Raw genomic sequence first — 24,079 nt, 5'->3', positions numbered from 1 at the left:
AGCTGCATTGGCACATCACATATGACCTGAACATTGATCGAATGAAAATGCTTCCTGATCACATGAACAAAGTCATTCTGTGATGGCGTGTTTGCAGCGAGTAGCTCTAATTACATTAGGAAAACCGGTTCTCACTGCAAAGTGCACTTTAATGTTGGCCTGTTCAGCAGCATTGTATGGGCCACTGGAAGACATGCGGATAATTCCGTCCCCCACAGCTGGCATGGCTCGGCTCAGGGTCGACTGGCACAGTCCTGACCGGTCGCCCAGCTCCCTTGGCCCCTGTTGGCAGGAACCCCAGCGTGGTTAGCACCTGTGTGGGCATCGACAATCCATGGCTCCTCGCCGTGTCGCGCTCTAGGGCCGGCTGCAGCTCTGCACACAGCTCCAGCAGCACTGCCCTCGGAAATCAGAATCGGCTGATAAGCCATTCATCATTTTTTGCGAGGAAATCCTCCCGGTCTTTAAATACCCTTTCTCATCTCACTGCACCATTTGCAAGATCGTCTAATAGTGCTAAGGCTTTTCTTCACCACTTTTATATCCACTTATGTAATTGCAAACACTTATGTGTTAATTGTTCATCAATGTGTGTCTGGTGTGTACATCACTCTAACAACTAATTGTTTTCACATTATTAACAGTTTCCCAGCATCAACTCCAAGTGCTGCCAAAGGAACAATAACATGCGTAAGCCAGCCATGAAGTTGGCGTGGGGCACCGCACATTTCCATGGTCATTTCACTTTTGATACATCTAAACGTTAGCATGGAAAAGGACGTACGCCATGTTTTTGTGGATGGATGACCTACTGGCTCAACCACTGAACACTAATATTATAGTAAATAAACGGTAACAAAAAAGTTGTAACACTTTCGATTAAGTGTTGACAACTAAACCCTAATCCTTTGAAAGGACAGTTTTAACCTTAGTACCACCACATAACTACATTACAAAAGTTTCCTCAATTGGGTCACCTTTAAAATATACCAGTGTCTACCCATGATCCAAAATTATATTCATACCAAAGACTTGCGATGTGACATATAATCTTTGGCTGTATTAGCAATACCCACTAATATGATTGAAACTTGCTCTGGATCCAATTAAACTACATGTTTGAAATGTTTTTACACAGTTTAATTCCTACCAAACATGCTGTGAAACATTTGGACCAGCACATGACATTTATCACTCAAAAATAAACAGCTCACCTGTTCAAGGGAGGAATTGAATAAACAGTGATTTTTGGCTGCATACATTGAAAACCTTATTTTATTAAAGAATGACTGATCACATAAAGCGCAGTTCGGGGTGGAACGACCTTCATAATGTCTTTCACTATCAGTGACACTCACCAGACTGCTTGTGGTCTGCTCATCTCAGTCTCATAATCGTCCTCTGTCTTCTGTTGACAGAGATACATGGGTCTGGTAAGGTGTCACCCCTACCTCTAATGTCTCCATTTCTATTCATTCTGTATTTCCACACTTCCCCTCTTCACCTCTCCACCCTCCTCCACTTCATTTCTCTGTTGGCCATCTAACACTGATATGGTACAACTTCAGCTCTTCCTCAGATACTACATCAGGGGCGCGGCTCATGATGTCATGACCCCGGAATGACTTTGGAAAGGCAATGACGTCACGAATGGTGGGAGCCCCGACCAGGATTGAGATCAGCCGGTCCAAACCTAGAGCATGGTAGAGTCAACTTAATAAATACAATATTTTGCACCCTTTCAACTGATTAATTACACAGTTTAAGCAGTATCACTACATTTTTCATTTAATTTAAAGTTCAGATGATGTGCTTTTACCACCCTAACCCTCCTCCTAACCCAGTGGTTCCCAACCTTTTTTGGCTCGTGACCCATTTTGACACAAATTTCTAGCGACCCCGTCAATCAAGATGTGCCAGCTCATATTTTTATATGCTGAATTTTATTTGAACTCGATTTATAATAAAGTGAAAGTATAGAATACAGTTGTTTAAGATTGTGTGTGGTGTTTTTAATCATAATTTCAAAAAGAATAATAATTAGTTAAAACATATTTTTATCAGTAATCTTTTTATTAATTACTAGACATTTCAGGCGACCCCATTTGAATTTCAGGCGACCCAACATGGGGTCCCGACCCCAAGGTTGAAAAACACAGTCCTAACCCAATTATATCCGTATATCTGTCGACTGATGGGAATTGATAATGTTTTTTTATCAATGCTATTATGAATTCCCTTATTGATACATTTGCGTCTTCTGTGTGAAAAAAGTAGACCTATAAATGTTTTCAGTGTCAGTAACACAAATTTCATTATGAGTCTCTAAACACTGAAAAAATAGATTACTGCTTTTGCAACAAATGTCATTGCATGTTGACAGTCTTCTTCTCCCTCCTGTGTCATTTCAGCCTTTATCCCCCACCTCCACTGACCCTGCTCAGTTTGCAGCTGCTGTTTTCACCATTGCTCAAATTTTTTCTTTCCACCATTGCTGGAAATCTTAGTTGTCACTATTATTGTTCCTTTTACTCCATTGTTTACCTCAAGAGAGAGAGAACCAATAAGGCAAATGCTTCTGATGCTTCAGACGAGCTGAAATCGGTTCTCCGCTGGAACTAGTTATCGATTCCCATCTCTAAATCTGTCCAATTCTCATGGCCGATTCTAGTAAAGAACCTTTGCATAAATAAGTCTGACACAGAGATTACGCTCTACAATGAACATTTTACAATTTTTACTGTGACTTACCTAAAGCAATGCCTCCATGTGGTGGTGCTCCTGAATCTAGAGCCTCCAGCAGGTGTGAGAGTTGACTGGGATCTTCCTGTAGTAGACGCATTTAAAAAGTAATTACAATCAGCAACTGATACAACCTAGTTGCAACAGTTGAGTGACTTACCTTGAGAATATTCTTCAGTACATGAAGCTGGTCTGAGGCTTTGTGGATACGTATGGATCCTCCTCCAATCTCACAGCCATTCAAAACCAGGTCATAGTGCTGACCGCGCACCTAGGACAGTATAATATATATAGCCATGAGACTTGCGCTCTATGAGATAATAATTTCTGTTTATCTTGTTTGAGATTGACTAATTAGGCTCAAGCCATAACTTGGTTTGGCGAATAATTGGCGCCAATAGGACATCGTATAACCATTGTTGTTGATAGAAGTGTCTTGGCTTGGCTTGGATAGCGCTGATGGCTATGCAACCTCCACCAGTCACACAGTCACGCTATGTAATCCTATTGTGCCAGATCCCCATACATAAGATAGAGTTAACATCACTGTGCACCTGATATAATTTGTATTTAAACAGGACTTCATTACATTACATATGCTAAACTAAATACAAAAGCCACTGCCTTGTAGACCAGTGGTTCTCAAACATTTTTACATCAAGGACCCCTAAATTGACACAAATTAGACCACGGACCCCCCCATTGGACAAAATTTTGAAGCAAAAACCAGAAATACACAAATATTTGTTCTGAGTTTTAGTTAGTCACTTTCAGCGCGATGACGTGGCGTCACGTAACGCTCAGTGTCATCACGTAAATTAGCGGGTTGACCCGGGTCTGACGTTCCCACTGCAAGCCGATCGGAGCCGAGCCGATTAAAGGCGATTTTAACCCACGTCGCTTGCCGGGTCGTTTGACCTGTGTCGACGTGGGTCGACGCGGCTCGGTGCGCCTTTCCCACTGCCACCAAAAGCCGATTGTTAGCGGGTTTAAACGGGTTTTTTGACCAGTGGGAAAGGGGTATAATTGACAACCTTGTGGGGCTCCGTGTAAAGTAACTCTTCGTCCTCTGGCCTCGCAGCAGTAAATGGATGGTGGGCTGATTCCAGCTGGTCTGGCTCATCCTCTTTAGGCAGGAAGAGAGGGAAGTCCACCACCCAAAGAAAGTGGAAGGCTGAAAGGTCTCGTAGTGAAACACCATGAGACTCCAGAAGCTCTGCACACTGCAGGCGAAGACTACCCAGCAAAGGGCGCTGAGAGCAGAGCAGGGGAGTAGAAAGACACAAGAATGGAAATGTATAATTATATTCCTCTCACAATACATAGCCATTAGGCCTGCCCAGTTCTGTCACTGCTCCCCCCTCCTCCTCAGTCCAATCTAAACTCAGTCTGATGAAAATTTTATTACCACAGTGTGGAGAGAACCGGCTGCTATCAGCACTAGGTCTCCGGGTTTGGCTCTTGTCCTTTTCACCAGCTCTTCTGTCAAGGCGGCAGACATCAGCTTTTTCAACGGGGACTTCAATGTCCCGTTTTCTTTGACCAGCACCACACTCAGCTCCTTGGGAAAAAACATGCGAAAAGAAAAATCACAAGGGGACACTGAGGATGGACAGCAACAATATTATTGCAAATGTAGAATGTATCTTTGAATTAGGGCTGGGCAATATGGCAAAAAACCTTATCACAATATATTTTTCGGCATTGATCGATTCTAATATGTTGATTCAATATCGATATCGAGGATATATGACCATAGCCGATTATCAAAATTGATCGCGATCCCGAATCAAGATCGTTTTATCGCCCAGCCCTACCTTGAATAAACATTGTTTAAAGGGATAGTTCAACATTTTGGCAAATTGGCCCATTGCCATGATACCTATAGTCAAAGCAGTAGGTTCATTACCTTTATTTGTCAGTGCAAGCTATTTTTAGAACGGCCACTTTTTAGCTGCTCAGAGCTAAGCTACGGAGGCTAATGGGATTTCTTGGTTTCCCTCATCAAACTCATCAAATACACAATCCAACAACTCCAACATGGACAAGTTGTGAGCAAGTTGTGAGCTGCACATTCACCACACTATGAGATAATAACGGAACGTTACCAGAGAGAGTTGTTTTAGAGGTAAATTCATGCAAAACCGCTGATGCGCGTTGCCTTCAGGGACAGTTTCTCAGCAAGCAGTCTCTGAATTTACCTCTAAAACAACTCTGTCTCGTAACGTTCCGTTATTATCTCATAGCGTGCTGAATGTGCAGGTCACAACTTGTCCACCAGAGCATTTTGGAGTTGTTGGATTGTGTATTTGATGAGGGAAACCAAGAAATCCCACTAGCCTCCGTAGTGTAGCTCTGAGCAGCTCGCTGCTCTGCTCCGCCATTCTAAAAATAGCTTGCATAGCTTACCGACAATTAAAGGTAACAAACCTACTGCTATGATTATAGCGAATATGGCAATGGGTCAATTTGCCAAAATGTTGAACTATCCCTTTAAGGGTGTGAGGCAAAGTCAATGAGAAAAGGCAAATATGCGCACAAATACTCCCACGGTCAAACACGTGCAAGTAAAGCAAGGCGATAATTTGCTCTGCGCCTGGTATGAGTAGGTTCTTCTCTGCATGTTTGATAGGATTTTGCATATCACTTTCATGTGCATTATGTTATCAGTTTAAGCATCTTAGCAGCATACTGTAGCTCTACAAATGGCAATGTCAGTCAGTGCGTAGGGCGACCTATCCCTCTAGAGTAAAGACAAATCTACCTGTCCAAACTGAGTCCTGGCTGTTTGTTTCAGTTTTTCCAAATCGCTCCCAGTGAAAACTTTCTGTAATAAAACACAAAATAACAGATGCATATTAGATATTAGACCTGTACTTATCAAACATAGCTATAATAGCCCTTTTAGTTTTAATCTCTGTATTGCTTTTACTATTATTCTTGTGTCCTGCTATGATAGAACAATGCATGTCTAGTTGTACATGTTTTCAGTTTCCCCTAAAAAAGGTTAACTTAAAAGTACTTGATATTGACATTTTGCTGTTTTCTTTCCTCACTGTGGGATGAATAAGGAATATCTTGTCAAATTATGAAGTATTTTCTTCTCTCACCGCTCCACTGTGGACACAGATTGCCTGAATGGAGCCTCCTGGCTGGCTGAGAGCTGATCTGAGGAATTCAATTTCCGTGGATAAGAAAATCTCGGTGAGGTCGATCAGCTGGACAGACATTTTGGACAACAAAAGGGATTCAGACAGGTATGTAGAAAACAGATGGTTATGTGGCAAAACAATGTTGCTTTAAAAGACACATTCACAACCTGTTGAACATGCAGGTGTTATAACCAGGAGAGCATTCTCTGCATTCATCAGTAAGACTGTAACGATACGCATGTCGAAAAACAAAACCGTGACACTCTAACCCACAAACTTGTGTCTAGCAGAACTTTGGCTTCCAATTGTTCAACAAGGTGAAGAGATGAGGCAACATGGCTAATAACCTTAGAATTGCAGACTTTCCTAGTTCATTTAGGTCAGCAGAGATATATGCAATTTTAAAGGCACCACCCAAAAATGTATTTAAATGGGACACAAAGAAACGACAGGCACAGTCTACTCTGCCAAATTATTTAAAATGAAGTTGTCAGCCAATTCGGACTGGGCCACTGGGATTTTGAGAGCACTGGTCATGAGCCCATTTTCAGTGGTCAAGAATGAGGATTTAAAGGGACATTGTGTAACTTCTCCTGTTATCTATTCACAAAAATCGATTATTTCGTTCAAAAGTATGTTTTTCATTAATCAGTCATCTCAAAGACATTCAAACACAAACACAATCACCCACCTTCATACTGAACCTCGTATCCGGTTTGTCCACACCATAATCCCTCATGGCCTCTTCATATGTCATGGTTGGAAAAGGAACTTTTATCAAATCTTTTTCTGCAGGCCAGGAATACTGCAACAAACCCTCCACTAGGGACTTGATATTTGCCTGATCCACAAAAGACATCTCAATGTCAACCTAGGAGACATAAAAAAAAAGACCAATTATGGCTGCAAACCAGATGGTTTTGTCCACATCGACACACAGATGATGATGAAACAATACAAACCATCTAATCAATCAAATTATCATGTAGACCAGAAGAAAATAAGCTATGAGTGTGCCACAGTTTCTGTCACATTCATAATCAACATGCAGCTAATGAGGGTGATGGATGAGATGAAGGGTGAAATTTATGGAATCACCACTCTTGGAGGATGTTCATTTAGTTGTTTAATTTTGTAGAAAAAGGGCAAATCACAGAGATGCCACATAACAATTCTTATTCAAAATGCCAACCTTGTGGCTTTAAGAAACACTAAAAAAAGCGAGAAAGAAAATGGTTGTAGTAATTGTTTTTTTTAGATCAAAGTAGAAGAAAAAAATATAGAATCACTCAATTCTGAGAAAATATTATGGAATCACACTGGTAGGGGGGGCACATGTCATGTCAGGTCTTCCTTGGTCTACTCCTTGGAGTTGAGTGAATCTGGCATGGGGTCGGATGTTCCTGTGAAGTTTGGTGAGTTTTCGCCCATGGGAAGTATGACTTCCTTGGAAGAAGAAGAAGAAGAAGAAGAAGAAGAAGAAGAAGAAGAAGAAGAAGAAGAAGAAGAAGAAGAAGAAGAAGAAGAAGAAGAAGAAGAAGAAGAAAGAATTCCTAGTAGGAATACAATAGTGTCCCGGCAGCTTAGCTGCCCGGACCATAATAAAGAAGTACATGCAATTTTTCCTGTCCTCTCTGCCCCTCTCACCTGAGTGAATTCAGGCTGTCGGTCTGGCTTGGAGCCTTCATCTCTGTAGCACCGAGCCATCTGGAAGTATCTGCCACAATGACAAAGGGGAAAGACAAAGTGACAGTATGTGAATCAAAACATCAAAAAGACTCTGTTACAAATACAATAAGATAATCAAAAGCAAGTAAGACTAAACATTCTTTCTGCTTTTTTTCAGTATAAGATGGAATTTAGCTGTTGGCAGTGAATGTGTTTTTTTTATTTTTTAGTCTAACTGCACTGCACTTTACCTGGAGAATGGATGAAAATAGGCAATAGGGGGTGTGACAAAATCCCATTCATTCTCAAAATCTTGAACAAAAACACAGGTTAAGGTGTGAGTGTCAAGCAAAGTTGATCCGATGTCCTATCAAGATATTTTGCTTATAGGTTTTGGGCATTTAATTTGTATAACTCTGAATTTAAAAAACACAATTTTTATTCAACACGATAACTGTGTGTACCTACCTGTCAATACCGGCCACCATGAGAAGCTGTTTAAACTGCTGTGGACTCTGGGGTAAGGAAAAGAACCGGCCTGGCTCTCTGGAAGGAACCACAAACTCTTTGGCTCCCTGTAATCAAAATAATGGGCCTTAGGGTTAGGGTTTAATTTCCCCTCAGCTGAAGGAGGTACCTGAGGTTGTTCTACAGAATCGCTTAAAAGGTTTCCTTTGGTCAGGAAAATTGCAACCCATACCTCAAGGAAATCTTAACTGTTTTGTGCAACTGGCCCCATGAATCAAAATGTGTTGTGTTGTTTTGTTCCCAAATGGGAACCTCTGAGATAAGCGACATCGCATTTTACAAAAAGAGTTGAAAATCTGAGTTGAAAACAAAACTGGTGTGCTGCAGTAACTAAGGTCATCATCTGACAAAATGGGGCCAGTCTAGATTTGATCTTTGTTTGTCCAGAAGGACAATCTGTAACTGATGCTGGAGGTCTTAAATTGTGTTCAATTCTTTGAGTGTTTCCACAAAGTTAAATTGACCTTCTTACCCCTGGTGTTCTTTTGAATAAAGTTGGAGTTTCCACTTCCACAAAATCTGAAAATTAGAATAAAATTAAATTAGACTCTTGCGCAAGACTTTGAATAGCCATCTGATGTTGTCTGCGGTTTTGTGGGATGCAAACAGCCTAAGATCCGTCCACTCCCAACATACACTGCTGTGGCGATGCGAGGACAGACAGAACTACTGCATAACAGGAGACATTAAAAAGAAAATCTTCAGATTCATTCTTTTAGACCTAAAATATTAGGAAACTCTTGCCCCATGTTGATTCTGCCTGGAGTTGTCCTTTAGGTAAAATGCAAGTGTCCAGCCAGTTGAACTTTGGGCCCACGTGCTGTGTGTTGGGGTCAGTGAGAACACAAGCACTGAGGTGCGCACCAAAACTGACTCTGGTGCAGTCTTTTTGTAATGTAAATACAGCCGGACCTTGATCAGCTCTGCCTTAAAAAACTTCTTAGATTTTCATTTTTACATGATGTACCATCTGTTCTTTTTCTGGTCAGTTGTCTTGGAAACATAACAATGCCAGTAGTGCGCTGTTTTGACCCAACTGAAAACAAATGTGTGTGAATCATACTAGGTGAAAAATGAAACAATGTGGCATTTTCACCCTTGGTCTGCACCAGTATGTGTGAAAACAAAACACCCTTAGAACAAGCCTTGTAATGCCAGTCAATTTAAAAAATATATAAATAATATTTAGTAAGTAAATAAATAGCCATAACCAGAATGTCATGTTGACACAACATTTAGGATGAACTCCACTGGCTGATTGTTTACTTGGCTGCTCTGACACTGCAGGGGTAGATGCAATAGCATATGGCTGCAGACCCGGAGACCTGCACAGTCAGACCCCCACACTTGTGGACCCGCACGTTCAGACTCCTTAATGCCACTCAGTGGTTGACTGTAAAATTGCAACCGCACTATGGTTTTTTGAAAGGGCAAAATCCAAATAAAACGCCAAGATCTAATTGTTTGTGAAGCTTGGTACACTTTTAAACTTTTTTTTAAATAGCCTATAATGAAATAAAAGGCTTTTAAATGTTCTACAGATATGACAGATATGAAATGTGGACAATATGGATGGCAGTAGGAACATGAGTAGCCTACTGAACGTGAATCACATTGTTCGTTTAATGTCATAAAAGTTTTTGTTGAAAATGTATCTGAGAGTGTGGGGCCAACGTTTCCGCAAAAGTATGACATTTATGAACACGTTGGCCCACACACAGCCGATAATTTTATTTCTGTTTAATTTAAGAACACAGTATTAAAAGTATCTCGGTTTCATTAACTTAAAACAAAATGTGCCGGCCAAGCGAGCTTCCAAAAATATCAATATTATATACGTTACTGTATTTGACGTGCATATAAGACTATCGTAGTAAATGTTTTAGATAGATAGATAGATAGATAGATAGATAGATAGATAGATAGATAGATAGATAGATAGATACTTTATTTATCCCGAAGGAAATTGAGTTTCTCAGCTGCACAATAAACATCATCATTCAACAGCAAGACAAAAAAATTGCTGTTATTATTATGGTCAAACGGTTGTTACACTCTCAGATACAGATACATTTTCGACAAAAACTTTTATGACATTAAACGAACAATGTGATTCACGTTCGATACTCACGTTCCTACTGCCATCCATATTGTCCATATTTCGTATACATATCTGTATCCATTAGCATACAAAACCGGTGGCGCTGTAGCAAAAAACCAAGGGTCTGAATTTGTGGGTCCACAAGTGCGGGGGTCAGACTGTGCAAACAAGCAGGTTACAGAAGGCAGGTGACTCAACAGTGGCATTATTTCCATAGCAATGGTCTCAAACTCTAGTCATTAGCATTACAAATAAAAGGCAAGCAGAGAAATGTACTCTTTCTCTCCATACCGTGTACATTACTGAGGTATTCTCTCATCTTCATCACCATCTTAGATCTCAATCTGAGGTTCTTCTGCATGTGTGAGGACCTCAGGTCCAGGTAGCGATACTGCATCCGCAAAGACTCTGATTTCTGCAATAAAAACACAACTGATTATATACAAAATAACTCAGAGAACCTGCTCAGAGGATTTGTGAAATGGTGCATAACCAATTAATATTAACCACCTACTTTGACAAAGTCTTTAATCTCAAAGGGTAATTTGCGGGACACATTGAAAACCTCCACATCCTCAGCAAAGACTTCTATTTCTCCTGTTGGCATCCCCTGTTGGAATGTATACAGTAGAATCAGGAGAAAAAAGGTGTAATATCTAAATCATATTTGCTTTACCCAACATTGTGGTTGAGACCAATTTTAATTAGATGAAAACAATGGTTAAATTACTGAAATGATTTAAGTTGCTGTTGAAATGTCCTCTCCTCCATATATTTTAATATTGTTAAGAAGTGTGACTCTTGGGATGCTTGGTGGTCAAGTGTTTAGCTCTTCCCATGTTGGCATATGCCTGAAGCACTGATCGCCGGTCTGACTCCTAACCGAGACAATTCTGAGTTGCTTCTATACTGAAAACCTCTGACATGTCAAACTAGAGGACTAATTTGTCTGCCTAACCATCATAACTGTGGCACCCGAAACGGTAAATACAGCTGATCGATCAAAAAACATTACAGCTCGGGTGAATTTACTTTCCATCATTGGAAACAGGTTCTTGAATGTAAGTGAATGGTCAGTATCCTCAAGATTTTTTGCAGTTCTGTTCTGTATTTGGTCTCCGGGAGGCTAAAAGTTGAAACCCCCTAACCATGCAAGTGGCAAATGAACATCTACCACATCCCTCCTCCTTTTCAGACAGACTTTATAATTCAGCAAATGTCAAATGACCTCGTATGAATAGAGCACCTACCAGTCATTGTCTAATATCACATGCAAACACATACACACCTTGTTCTCCTGTCCTGCGGGTCGCTGTCTGACAGTTCCTGTAACCTTGATGACAGACTCGACTGTGAGGTCACACAGTGCTGCTTTCAAACAACTTGCAGACTGTAACAGGATAAAAGTAGTACAATTTTGTGTTACATATTATTTTGTTGTTTATCATTATATTTATCACATGTAAAATACACAGAATGTGCTGTGTGCTATTAAGCTGTTTGTATCCTTACTTGTTCTTGAGGAATTACAATTTGTGTCAAGCCACTGAAATCTCGCAAGATGACAAACATGTCTTGTCTGTTGGAGACAAAACACATTGTTAAAATAACACTTTGCAATATATCTCTGGCAATCCTGACTTTTCATGTAATATCATCATTTTTAATTTCATATTTCCATATCATATTTTGGAGTTATTTAACAAATTAATTGAGATATGTTATAATACAAACATGCTAAAATAATGGCAAATATGGTCAACCTTACTGAGAGCATGTAAGAATCTAGAATCAAGATCTTTGTTTTACCTGTAAAATCTCTGCACCAAAGGAATAGTTCACCAAAAAATTAAATTCAGTAATTATTGACTCACCCTCATGCTGACAGTCAGTCCTATATTGAATTTCCCTGGGGCAGGCTCTCAACGTGAGATACATTCAATACAGGACTGTTTAGGCTGTAAAGATTTTCTAAATGACATTGTTTCGAGTAAACTCTGGACTATATCTCTTCAGGACACTTGGATTGCAGCGGATGAGCAGTATGGAGGAAGATAACAAGGTTTTTGTGTAGTTTTATGGACCTTTCTGTGTCAGGTGCTATTGACTCTCATATAAGGATTTCGTTGGACTACGAACCCCCCTCCCGGGTCTCCAGATGCACTTTGAGGAATAAAAAACTACTCCGGAGTATTCCTCAGCATCAGGGTGAGTCAAGAATTTCATTTTTTGGTGAACTATTCTTTTAAGAGACCATATCTTACATGGTTTTAAATATCATTTAAAAAATGGCTGCACATGAAATAAACAGTGGTAACAGAGTAATACCTTAGGTACTGCACCCAACCACACAGGGTGACTGTGTCTCCTACATGATGTGACCTCAGTTCACCACAGGTGTGACTCCTGAATGACAAACTGCTGGGACCTAATTAAAAAAACAACATTAGGTTAGGTTTAAATGGCAGAAAGCCAGAATACCATCATGTTACCCATTTTACTGAAGAACATGACACATGAAGAACCCAGATGTATGTCATTGCCCCAAGACAACAACTAGCCTAATATCAACTGCCAATTTTGACACTGATTTAACCTATTAAGCACTTTGATGATTAACCAAAGACAGAAAAGAGCTCTGTCTACAACAGGCAGGTTTTACTGGACGTCTCAAACTGAGGACATAAACTGGAGAAGGGCCTGGCTCTTACCCCATATCTATCGGTATCTTGAACAACACTAAATAAGTAGGACACATTTCACATTTCACTTCACTTACATAACATATAGGCTACCATATTAACTTTATTATTGCATACTACGTATGCAGAAGTTGATGAGTCCTGTTCCTTTTGTAAACATTACAGAAACAATTTCACATTTTATCTTTTATTGTGACATATCAAAAATGTTTTGGGGTGATCTTGAGTCTTACTGTGTCAATGCTGCTATCTGTCTACTCATAAAGGTATGATTGAAAACCTGAACTTTGTTGTCATTTATGCAAAATGTTTTATTCAAAAACAAACATTTGCTAAATCACATTTTCTCATGGAACTAACTCTTTGCTTAAATCTCTCAGTGATGTGTTGCTTGTTGTTGCTGTTAATCAAACTAAGATCAACCACACAGTGAGGTAGCCTACCTGTGACGTCAACCTCCGGCAGGTAAAGTGGTTGTGAGCAGGTCAGGTGCCTCCGACCAGTTCGCAGGGCATGATGCCCTTGTCTTGGGGTCAAAGCTGAACTCCAACGCCGACAGATGTAAGCTCTTTTTAGTCCGCCGAGCACTGAGCACAGAATAAACTTCCCTCTTGTTGACATCCTTTTACAACGGGGTAGATGTAGCGTTGTGAGTGACTCAGTGAGTTGAACTGCTTCACTGGCGCAGGGCTCCCACACGAAGACAGCTTTGGACGGAATATTCTGACTCACTTATTCAACAAGAGAGAGCGCGTGGGCGTGTACGCCGGACCAAGATGTGTTTCTCATGAGCACGAATCCATAGAAGTTGTTGCTTCCGCATTTCCAGTCCTCCTGACCGAAACGTCACTGTGAATTTCTGCTCAGATGGATGGGCTCTTCTACTACACAGGCACAGCACATGCTCAACTCTCGGTGATAACCGGATGTGTCGTCACGTTGTTTGGACCAAAGTAGTCAATCTGCAACATCGCTTCATAGCGCATCTCTGCTTAAATGCGGAAGAGGGGGTGTCGTCAAAACCATCAAATCCGTAACAGACGTTTCAAAAGATGAAAGAGATAGCTCAGAAAGCTGGACAGGGCGCCGCCTCTCACTTCTAGTCTGGAGCTCGCTGTTTTGGTAAGCAACCAACCGATCCAGAGCGAGAGACAGGTCTTTCCGTCAAAATAAAAGCACCATAAGCTAATAAAATGCGATGAAACTCATTAATTCATTAAACATATAATTTACAAGAAAGTCCCCGAGCCATGAAGTTAAGCTTTTGCTTTTATTGTATTCCAAGTTAATGTGTATTTTATACGTTTTATGTTGGTGAACACTTTTACTTTGGTGAATTTGGTGATTTCCTAGTCTGAAGAGCCTGTTTTTTTTTTTTTAAAGAAACTTTATTAAGTCATCATGGTGCAATACAATTCAATACACCAACAGAACATCGCCAGGGGGTTTCAATACAGACAATACAATGCAGAGACAAGCTTTCGTACAAAAACATTGTAAAGTGTACATAAATTCAAAGTTTTTCTCTGAAGAGCCTGGTGACGAGGCACTTCTGCAGACAGACAGGCACGGCAGTCTTTCCTTGTGGCCACTTGCGGCATTGCAGCAAGAAAGTCCCCTGTGGCTCTGCACTCTCTGTGGCTGTGACAGCGGACATGTCGGGCTGCAGGTTGATGAGGGCGATCAGAGTGAGTGAGTTCGGGGCTCCGTCAGTCCTCAGACTCTGCTCAGATGTGCCTGTTCCACAGCCGGGACCCAGACAGGTGAGACACTTCCAGAACAGCTCAAACACACAGACCTCCTCCCACCTTTACACTGGTGTCCATTGCAAAACAATGACGGCGTAGCTATTAAATAGAGTATCTTTGCTATAATATAGCCTATGTAAATACCTGTGTTGTGTAGTGGAAGCTTCCAATGTCGAAGCGAGTTCGTAACAAAACGGAACATTTCATTGTCCAATATTGCTGCAGTTTCACAAAGAAGCAGACTTTAGACCTGGGGCGGTGCGTGGCGCAGTGGTTGGGGCGGCCGCCCCATGTGGAGGCTGCGGTCCTCAACGCAGGCGTCCCCGGTTCGAATCCCGCGTCGGGCAGACATTTCCTGCATGTCATTCCCCGTCTCTCTGCCTCCCCCTTTCCTGTCTATCTCGCTGTGCTATCGAATAGAGGCAGAAACGCCAGAAAAATATGCTTAAAAAAAGTTTTGGCAACATTAAGCTAGCAGAAGGCAACTCAACAGATTGCTCTTCTACATAAAAGCACCTGCTGTTTCAAATGACTATCAAGTTACTATAAATAAGTTAACAGATCGTATTCATCATAAATAATGCAAAAACGAGTATTTAAACATTGCTTTTCAGTTTTAAAACCAAGTAAATCACATTGTTTAATTATTTAACTTTTCAACATTTTTTTTACTTTTTCATCTGACCTTCATTTATATTCAACTAGGCATACTTGGCAATCTTAATTTACCCTTCTGTCGAACATCTGGGCATCAATTTAATATCACATTTAGAGGTCCAAAACTCAGGTCAACATCATCTTTCACATCCTTTAGAAAGTTACTGAAAAAACACCTTATGTCATAACCTTCAGTGTTATTTTCCTTGTGTTAATTATGCATCCATCTTTCTTTCTTTTGTTGTTTATGTTTTATAGTTGTTCTATGTTGCACTGCACATTATATTGTTTATCTTGAGTTTTTCTATGTTGTACTTCTTATTATTTATCTTGAGTTTCATGTAATTCTTAGATGATGGGAGTGGAAATTCATACAAGCCCTCCAGGCTTCATTCCCTCCTAATCAAATCAAATCAAATTTCAACCTTAGCTTCAAAAGCAACAATTAATAATAATTCACAACAAGTGGCAAGAGTGCTGCTAATTTATAGTCTATGCCAGTAGAATAATGTGCACTTTTATGTGGCACATATTACCATAGTTAAGATGAGAAAGTGCCATTGTTTCTGAGACTGCACGGTACATTTTTATCTGACATAAACAACCGTGGTCCCTCTGCCCTCCATCTAGAGAGGGTAAAACGGAGACATTGAACCCCTGTCTCTCCCTCCGAACGAGAGAGTTGGGTGTTTGCATCGCCCTTCGACCAAATCAATCACTTACTGCTTGTGAATCCCCCCACTCTCTCTACCCACTTCCTGTTAATCTTCAGTGCTACTATCAATAACATAAAGTCCCCCCCCCCCAAAAAAAATAAATAAATAAATAAATGTTTACTTGGAATTAGATTAGGGTGGTTTCACACAAATGATACTTATTTTATACGATTTTGGGTAAATTGGGATGTAACCTGAACCCTAACCCTAAAATTGATCACTTCTTCTAACTGTCTTGTCTGATTTTAACACTTCTATGATCTGTTTCTATTCTAGGTGTTGATCCGTGTCCATGCCTGTGGAGTGAACCCAGTGGAAACTTATATCCGTGCTGGGACATATGCCCGTAAACCCACTCTGCCCTACACACCGGGCAGTGATGTAGGAGGAGTAGTAGAAACAGTTGGAGAGGAAGTTGTTGCAGTAAAGGTCTGTGCAAAAGCATTGTGGGCAAAAAACTGAACCCATGTTTAGACAGAATTAACCAGGACATTTGAATAACCAAGAGTCGTTCAAAACCTAATGCATAAATGCCTATTTTCCTGGCGCAACTCAGGGGGGCACAGTGAGGCGAGCCCTGGCGCAGCTGGCGCAGTGGCATTTTCCTCCAGTGCAACAACGTGCGCAGCGGATTTGATAAATTGGCAGACTGCTGTGCGCAGAGATGGGAGTGGTCGCGCAGCAGGGGGAGGTGTCGACAGATTCACCTTGGCGCAGTGACAATTTGTTGCCGATAGACCACGCGGAGAGTGCGCCGAAAGCTCGCCAGCTCCAACCTGGTCTAATCTCAGCGCAAGGCGAAGCGCAGCCAGCGGACTGGTATTTTGACTGCCCAGCGTGCAGTGCGCACACGTCACCAAGACCTCACAGGCAGGTTTCCACAGTTCCAGGCACATTTAAATGCAATTAATAATAATAATAATAATCACAATAACCCCTAATGGAGCTATCTGAATCAGCACATACACGTATATCTATATAGATTGTCCCGTCACACTGATGACAGATCAAAGGCTGTCGGCATGCGTAATGGAAACTCAGCCTGACTGAATGAACACAGATGAAACCAGGGAGGGACTGGGACAAAAAAGCAGCCGTGGATGTCCCAAGAGCAGGTGTTGACACTACACACTGTGCTGCGATGATCAGCTATTTATTTATTTACTTATTGATTTATTAGGGGCCAGCGCTGCATCGTCACGCAGATCATCGCAACGGCACAGTGTGTAGTGTCAACACAGCAGTAATCCATCCTCATCTTTCATCTGTGTTAATTCAGTCAGCCTGAGTTTCCATTAAGCATGCCGACAGCCTTTGATCTGTCATCAGTGTGACGGGACAATCGATATAGATATACAGTACGTGTATGTGCTGATTCAAATAGGGGTTATTGTGATTATTAATTCCATTTAAATCTGCCTGGAACTGTGGAAACCTGCCTGTGAGGTCTTGGTGACTTGTGCGCACCTTGTCAACCGCCTCCCTCTTCCACGGTGAAATCAAACGTGCGCCTCTCGCGCGCGGCGGATTTAAAGGCGAGGAGAGGAGCTCATTTGATTGGTGAAGATCTGACTCGGCTGTGTCAAACCCACTCCACGCCTTCTCTCCTCCCTCTATGCCATTTGCGCCGGTGGGAGGGAAGTAGGCGGGATGCGCCCCGCTGCGCTTCGAAGGAAAATTGCAAACTGCTCCTGGACACGCCTCGTTGGCGAAGCGAACGCGAAGCGCAGGCCTGATCCGCTGCGCCTGCGCTAGTTTACGAAAGTAGAGCCCAACGTCTTAAGGGACCATGTGGCAGCAGACAAGATGTAAGTTGTTATCATTACAGCAAGTTTAGTTACCTATGCATCTAATTTTCATGTGTGTCAGGCAGGAGATCGTGTTTTCACCACAGCAACAGAGTCTGGAGGTTATGCAGAGTTTGCTGTAGCAAATGAAGACAGTGTCTACAAGCTGCCCGATGCTCTACATTTCACACAGGGAGCGGCCATTGGAATCCCTTACTTCACTGCCTACAGAGCTTTAGTTCACAAGTAAGACCTTGTCACTGGCATAAGCTGAACTCTTGACTAAAAAGTTCAAGTATCACCATTCTTCTGGATTTAATTTGTTTAAAATTAAATTACTGAACATAAGAATACAGGTGTCACTGGGCCAGAGTTTGGTACCTAACTGTACCTAACATAAATGGTTTATCTATATTTGTCAAGTTTTGCCAAATGAAAAAATACAAATGCAAGATAGTCTCCAAAATCTAATTTGAATTGTTGAAATTTGTAGGGTGGCATGGTGCTACACAAAAAAAGATTGCTAAAACACCGACAACCAGTCAGTCTAACGAGTCAAACAGCTGCCGTCACTAGTCACTGCCTGAAGAGTTTGAAACACACGTTTCTACAGCTATTGTTCCTTTGGCGACATTTAGAGGTGATGCTGGGAAACTGTTAATAATGTGAAAATAATTAGTCCTCAGAGTAATGTGCACATCAGAGACACATTTATGAACAATTAACCCATCCATGTGTTGCAATTAGATAGGTGGATATACTGTAAAAGCATGAGCAAAGTGGTGCAGAAAATATAGTCAGCTTTAGTTCTAATGGTTCTTGTAATTATCTAGAATTCCTCTAGGGGTTGACAGTAGTTACACAGCTCCTTTTTAATGAAATTGCAAAACATTTTGCCAAGGTACAACAGGTCCATGCCTATGTTCCCACAACCTTATGTTCCCACAGCCCTATGTTCCCACAGTTCTAAGATTTTTCTCAAAATTAGGCCCTATGTTCCCACTGGACTCTCTCTACCTATCTGGACTCTATCTATCTGGCCTGTCTAGCCTCTACCTGGTCTTTTTACTAAACTTAACCAACTATTTTCTTCATTGCCTAAACCCAACCAATGGTGGGACCAAAGGGCTGTGGGAACATAGGGCCTAATTTTCAGTGACAACAAAAGTTAGAAATGTGGGAACATAAGGCTGTGGGAACATAGGGCTGTGAGAACATAGGAATGACCCCGGTACAACATGTCGATTGGTAAGTGAAATAAAATTATATGAACAATTTTAACAAAGACTACTGCAAAATGTGAAAAACTGCAGGGGTCTAAATATATAGGGTGTAACTATGTATAGATAAATATGTATACTGTGACTGGGAAAATTTGAAATTATTTAAAGACCGATATTGATCTCTTAAGGGTATTGTTATAATGTCAGTTTAAATGACTAAAATGTGTTTGCTATTTTGTGTTTTACAGAGCCCACTCCAAGGCTGGAGAGACTGTTCTTATCCATGGAGCCAGTGGAGGAGTGAGTTGAGGGTTAGGGTTAGGTTTTTTTTTTCTTTATTATTGGTATTACTACTATATCATTTTTATTATTATAAGAATAAGAATTACACATACTTTATTAATGTCCAAAGGGAAATTCATTTGTCTAGTATTCATTGATTTATTTAGTACCGGTATTCATTTATGCCTAAAGGGTTAGGATACGTATTGGCTGGCTGGAAGGACCTAGGCACATGAAACGTGGTACATGGATAGAGAAGAGTTAAAGTTAGGGTTTATAGTTAAAGTTGAGAGAGACTTCCGAAATGGTCAGGGTTAAGTCTAGTGTGTGTGTGTGTGTGTGTGTGTGTGTTTGTGTGTGTGAGGTGGGTATGGCAGCATGTCAGCTGGCCCGTTCTCTAGGTCTCAGGGTGTTTGGCACAGCGGGGACCTCAGCAGGAATGAACCTCATTCTCAACAATGGCACTCACAATGTGTTTAATCACAGAGAAGAGGGCTACACTGATAAAATCATGGTATGTACACATATTTTTTACACCTTTTAAATGTTGAAACAATTGCAGCATAGGCGAGTCATCCCCTGATTTCATTCCCAACTCCCTGAGTCCACAGGTTGAAATTTCCTACTGCAAGATATTCAGTTGCCCAGATATTTAGGACTTTGTAGAAATGTGTCTTTTTTGTTTTTTTTCAGGAAGCCACAGACAACAAGGGCATAGATGTGATCGTAGAGATGCTGTCGAATGTCAACCTCAGCAAAGACCTCCAGATGTTGGCCTATGGAGGACGTGTTACGGTAGAGTCTGGGTTGATGATTCACTGAATCTGGTGAAGACACGCTGGCATCTGCGCGCGAGACCGGATCGTCGACTAGTCGCTGATGACATCATTCATATTTTTCCCATCATAACTAAAATCCCAGGAGGAGGGAAATGCTCTGCAACAATCTGTATTCACTGACTGACAGCTCACGCACAGAAATTAGTCCACAGTAGGCTACAGCAGCTTTATAAACAACAAACTGTAAATCAGTTTGTTTTTTTGTAACATATACAGGTGCAAAAGAAAATACTGTAGCTACTGTTCATTAAACAATTAGGGAGGAAAACGACACACAGGCCTCGTCACCATCACAGTCCTGCTCAGTCACAGTTTCACTCACAGTTTTTGTTTTTCCTGGTTGGTTGCTGCTGTTGTTGTTGTGCGCGACGTAAAGCTGTCGATATGAGCGTTTTTGAGTTTTTTTTTTTTTTTTAATTGCCGCGGAAGCGGCAGTTTCTCCTGCTCTCTCTCTCCGCGCCGGTCAAACATCGACCCGTCTGTAGGCTGCTCGGTTTTCCACACACACAGGTCTGTCTCTAGCGCTGTATGGATGGATGTGTGTCTTGTGTGCAGACGCAACTGACAAATATTTATAGACGGACAAGCAAACTTAATCATCATTTATTTTATTTTGAAAATTGACCGGATTCTCTCGCCTTTTCTGTGCCCGACTTCCTGTCTGGTACGCGCTCATTCTATCCAGCTTGACTGCGCTCGTATTTTTTTCATTCAGCGCACTCAGCTGTTGTTTCAAGCCGCTACTCCTGTAGCCTATGTTACATGATCAGCGACTAGTCAACGTCAAGCTCAAAACGTCATTGTGGAGCAGGGGACTAGTCTGTGCAACCCCTAGTGGAAACCCTGCTTTACATTGTTTTAACATTAAAAAAAGAAAAAAAAATTATCATTCTGAAGGTGTGGCGGCTTTTATTTTGCCGTGGCGGTGCGCCACGATCAATTACATGTAGCGGAAACCCTGCATGTGGGTATTCCTCTATCAGCATGTCTTAAAGAAGGGAGTCACCTGTTGAGTAACGCACATTTCCTTATATTGAAAGCCTTGTCGGAATGGTGGGACGTTCACATGTCGGAATAGCAGTATAACGGAATGGTGATATGTCGGAATGGTGGTATGCTGGAATGACAGCATGTAACCTGCTACCATTGGGTCGATGCAGCGTTTTTTTTTTTTCTTCACACTGGCAGGTTTGTGATTTTTCCTGAGTGTTTAATCTCGCACTGATCACACACGGCATGCGACTTACCAGTTGACACATCTCCAAAAATAAAATAAAAATACTTCTGCACTGCTGATTTATTTCCGACAGGGACGACAGTAGTTTACTTTTTCTTGGTGCTTGTGCTCGAGTAGAAACAGATGGGGAAAGCCAGGGAATTTTCAAAATCAAGGTGTGCCCAATAGGTCATAATATGTTTATTATATAGTGGCCAAGCATGTGAGGGTCGATGTGAGGGTCTAAGGGCAGAGGATGTTGTTATGATGCGATGTAAAGCCCTTTGAGAGCCCTCTGAGACAAACTGTTTGTAAAAATGGGCTATACAAATAAAATTTGCCTTGCATTGCCTAGCACAGATTGGCCACTATATCGGCACTCCCATATATAGTACTCATACCAGTAGTTGTGTCCCAGTGCAGTTCATTTCTCAACATGTCTGCACACCATCACTCTTACATCAGCTTTCCTCTTCTGTTGTAGGTCATTGGCTCCCGTGGCCCTATAGAGATCAACCCAAGGGACACCATGGCAAAAGAGAGCAGCATCATGGGAGTGGCTCTTTTCTTTGCCACACCGGTACAAAGCAACAACACCACATAAGCCATGTTTCACACACACACTTTGGATGAGGATAACATAAACAACAACATAACCAAGATAATTGAAAGTTGTTCTCTGCATAAGCCATATCCTTTCGTGAAATGCAGTATACAAATATGACTTGCAGAGGGGCAGTCAGAGCCAGGGTCAAATAGAGATGAGACGGTATAGACTTGAATTCTTAATTTGGATAGACCAGCTTACAAAATCTATGACAAACTACAAGGTGCAACAGATAATGACAGTTCAAAAATGTACATGAGGAGAGGAGAGGAGGCTACCTGAACCAGCCCTACCTTCCTCTCTGTCACAGAGGATGGTTTTAAGCCTGGACTTAAAGGATAATTTCCGTTTTTTACAATCTGGACCTTATTTCTAGCATAAAATACGATCATTTTACTCACCCAGACAACTTTGGTGTCATTTGGAGTTGTTTTGACGAAATTAGCCCCAGTGGAGCGGCGCGTATATCCGTATAATGCGAGAGCACGGGGCACGCAATGCAGCCTCTAAATAACACATTATCCGCCGCAAAACTCGTTCATTTCGCCAATATTTTGTTATGATACACTCGTGCTATTCCCCTCCGAGCCCGTGGTGGCATGTTATCAACATCCGGGGTCTCTAGGTTGACCTACTAACCTCTGATCTGGATGATGTCATCTCCGACCGCTGCCCGGCTCATTCTGATAATAATCATTCTGCTTTGGCATTCAGGTCCATTTTTAGCTCAACTAGCCGGAGCTTTAGTGAGTCCAGGTTGAGGAGAGGAAGCCTGTGGAAGCTGAACTTCATCCAGCTGCTCATTTTGTTCTGACAAGTCAGAAACACGCAGAAACGAACCATAGCATTAGCCGTAGCAAGTTAGCCGCGCCGGGCAGCGGTCGGAGATGACATCATCCAGATAAGAGGTTAGTAGTCAACCTACAGGCGCAGCATGTTGATGACATGCCACCACGGGCTCGGAGGGGAATAACACTAGTGTATCATAACAAAATATTGGCGAAATGAACGAGTTTTGCGGCGGATAATGTGTTATTTAGAGGCTGCATTGCGTGCCCCGTGTTCTTGCATTATACGGATACGCGCCGCTCCACTGGGGCTAATTTCGTCAAAACAACTCCAAATGACACCAAAGTTGTCTGGGTGAGTAAAATGATCTTATTTTATGCTAGAAATAAGGTCCAGGTTGTAAAAAACGGAAATTATCCTTTAAAGGCGGAGAGAGTGTCTGCCTCTCTGACCCATGGAGAGAGCTGGCTCCAAGGTTCCCCACAGTTACATTGGAGTCTAGGGTGATGCCATCCAGTGAAGCAATCTGATCAGAAAATATTTCCCTGACATATTTAGGTCCAAACACAATAAATAGTGAATAGCTACTACTAATCATCTAGTGTCTAATGATGGCTTGTATCAACATGCACCAGATGTCACAGGGAAAATTCAGAAAAATGGGAAGGAAAACAAGTTAAAATGGACCCCATGCACTTTATGACAAACGATCCTGAAACAATTACTCCAGTAACATATTTATTATGTCTTACTTTCCTCTGTCTCTCTCAGAAGGAGAAAAAGGAGTGTGCTGCATTGCTTTATGCAGGAATGGAAGCTGGTTGGCTGCGTCCAGTTGTCGGTTCCCAGTACCCACTTGACAAGGCCGCCCAGGCCCACCAGGATATTATTGAGTCCCCTGGGGCAGCTGGGAAGATGGTCTTAAATATGTGATGCTGCAGTCATATCACAAGCCAAAGGTCATGAAATGGGGAATGTTTTTAATTAAAGTATATCATCTACTTACTGCCATGTTCATGTTGTGGATCCTCAAGTCACCCTATCTTTTGGGAATGTTGTTTGTGTGGACAACAGCTTTATTATTTGCAATAAAAAATCACCAAAATTATGCAAAAGGCTGTAGGCCTATAATAACCAATAAATGATAAAATAAAATGTTTGACAGGCTCGTATAAAAACACTAAAAAACAAATAAGAATTTCTGTCACTCGAGACAGACAAAGCTTATCTATCTATCTATCTATCTATCTATCTATCTATCTAAAAAAAAAAAAAAAAAGACGCAAAGAAGAAAAGGTTATTTTCTGGGTAGTGAGTCAGAC

The 24,079-nt window shown here is 41.4% G+C and overlaps 2 protein-coding genes across 4 annotated transcripts; one reads left to right on the top strand and one right to left on the bottom strand.

Annotated features, from left to right (window-relative positions):
* Nucleotides 1-374: 374 nt before the first annotated feature.
* On the bottom strand, nucleotides 375-13,964 carry dars2 (aspartyl-tRNA synthetase 2, mitochondrial). 2 transcript variants are annotated; one of them, XR_014596467.1, is made up of 18 exons: nucleotides 13,337-13,964; nucleotides 12,520-12,619; nucleotides 11,704-11,770; nucleotides 11,480-11,581; nucleotides 10,706-10,801; nucleotides 10,483-10,606; nucleotides 8,563-8,609; nucleotides 8,031-8,137; nucleotides 7,542-7,611; nucleotides 6,586-6,765; nucleotides 5,853-5,960; nucleotides 5,507-5,569; nucleotides 4,151-4,303; nucleotides 3,777-3,995; nucleotides 2,903-3,013; nucleotides 2,752-2,827; nucleotides 1,359-1,693; nucleotides 375-396 (listed from the first exon to the last, which is right to left on the bottom strand). XR_014596467.1 is itself a non-coding variant. In XM_084001430.1 (17 exons), exons 1-17 carry the CDS (start codon nucleotides 13,512-13,514, stop codon nucleotides 1,524-1,526), a joined length of 1,971 nt encoding a protein of 656 aa, XP_083857556.1. In that variant the 5' UTR covers nucleotides 13,515-13,964; the 3' UTR covers nucleotides 1,125-1,523. The 2 variants fall into 2 exon arrangements, 1 of the variants encoding a protein (XP_083857556.1); XM_084001430.1 differs by lacking the exon at nucleotides 375-396 and having other exon boundaries at nucleotides 1,125-1,693.
* Nucleotides 13,965-14,205: 241 nt separating this feature from the next.
* On the top strand, nucleotides 14,206-23,763 carry cryz (crystallin, zeta (quinone reductase)). Of its 2 annotated transcripts, XM_084001431.1 has the most exons (8): nucleotides 14,231-14,656; nucleotides 16,291-16,443; nucleotides 17,884-18,047; nucleotides 19,273-19,324; nucleotides 19,671-19,820; nucleotides 20,000-20,101; nucleotides 21,846-21,941; nucleotides 23,529-23,763. In XM_084001431.1, exons 1-8 carry the CDS (start codon nucleotides 14,549-14,551, stop codon nucleotides 23,688-23,690), a joined length of 987 nt encoding a protein of 328 aa, XP_083857557.1. In that variant the 5' UTR covers nucleotides 14,231-14,548; the 3' UTR covers nucleotides 23,691-23,763. The 2 variants fall into 2 exon arrangements, with proteins under 2 accessions (XP_083857558.1, XP_083857557.1); XM_084001432.1 differs by lacking the exon at nucleotides 19,671-19,820 and having other exon boundaries at nucleotides 14,206-14,656.
* Nucleotides 23,764-24,079: the final 316 nt, after the last annotated feature.

The sequence above is a fragment of the Trachurus trachurus genome (assembly GCF_905171665.1).
Source record: "Trachurus trachurus genome assembly, contig: scaffold_173_arrow_ctg1, whole genome shotgun sequence".
Taxonomy (NCBI): domain Eukaryota; kingdom Metazoa; phylum Chordata; class Actinopteri; order Carangiformes; family Carangidae; genus Trachurus; species Trachurus trachurus.
This window is presented reverse-complemented; position numbering and strand designations above follow the sequence as displayed.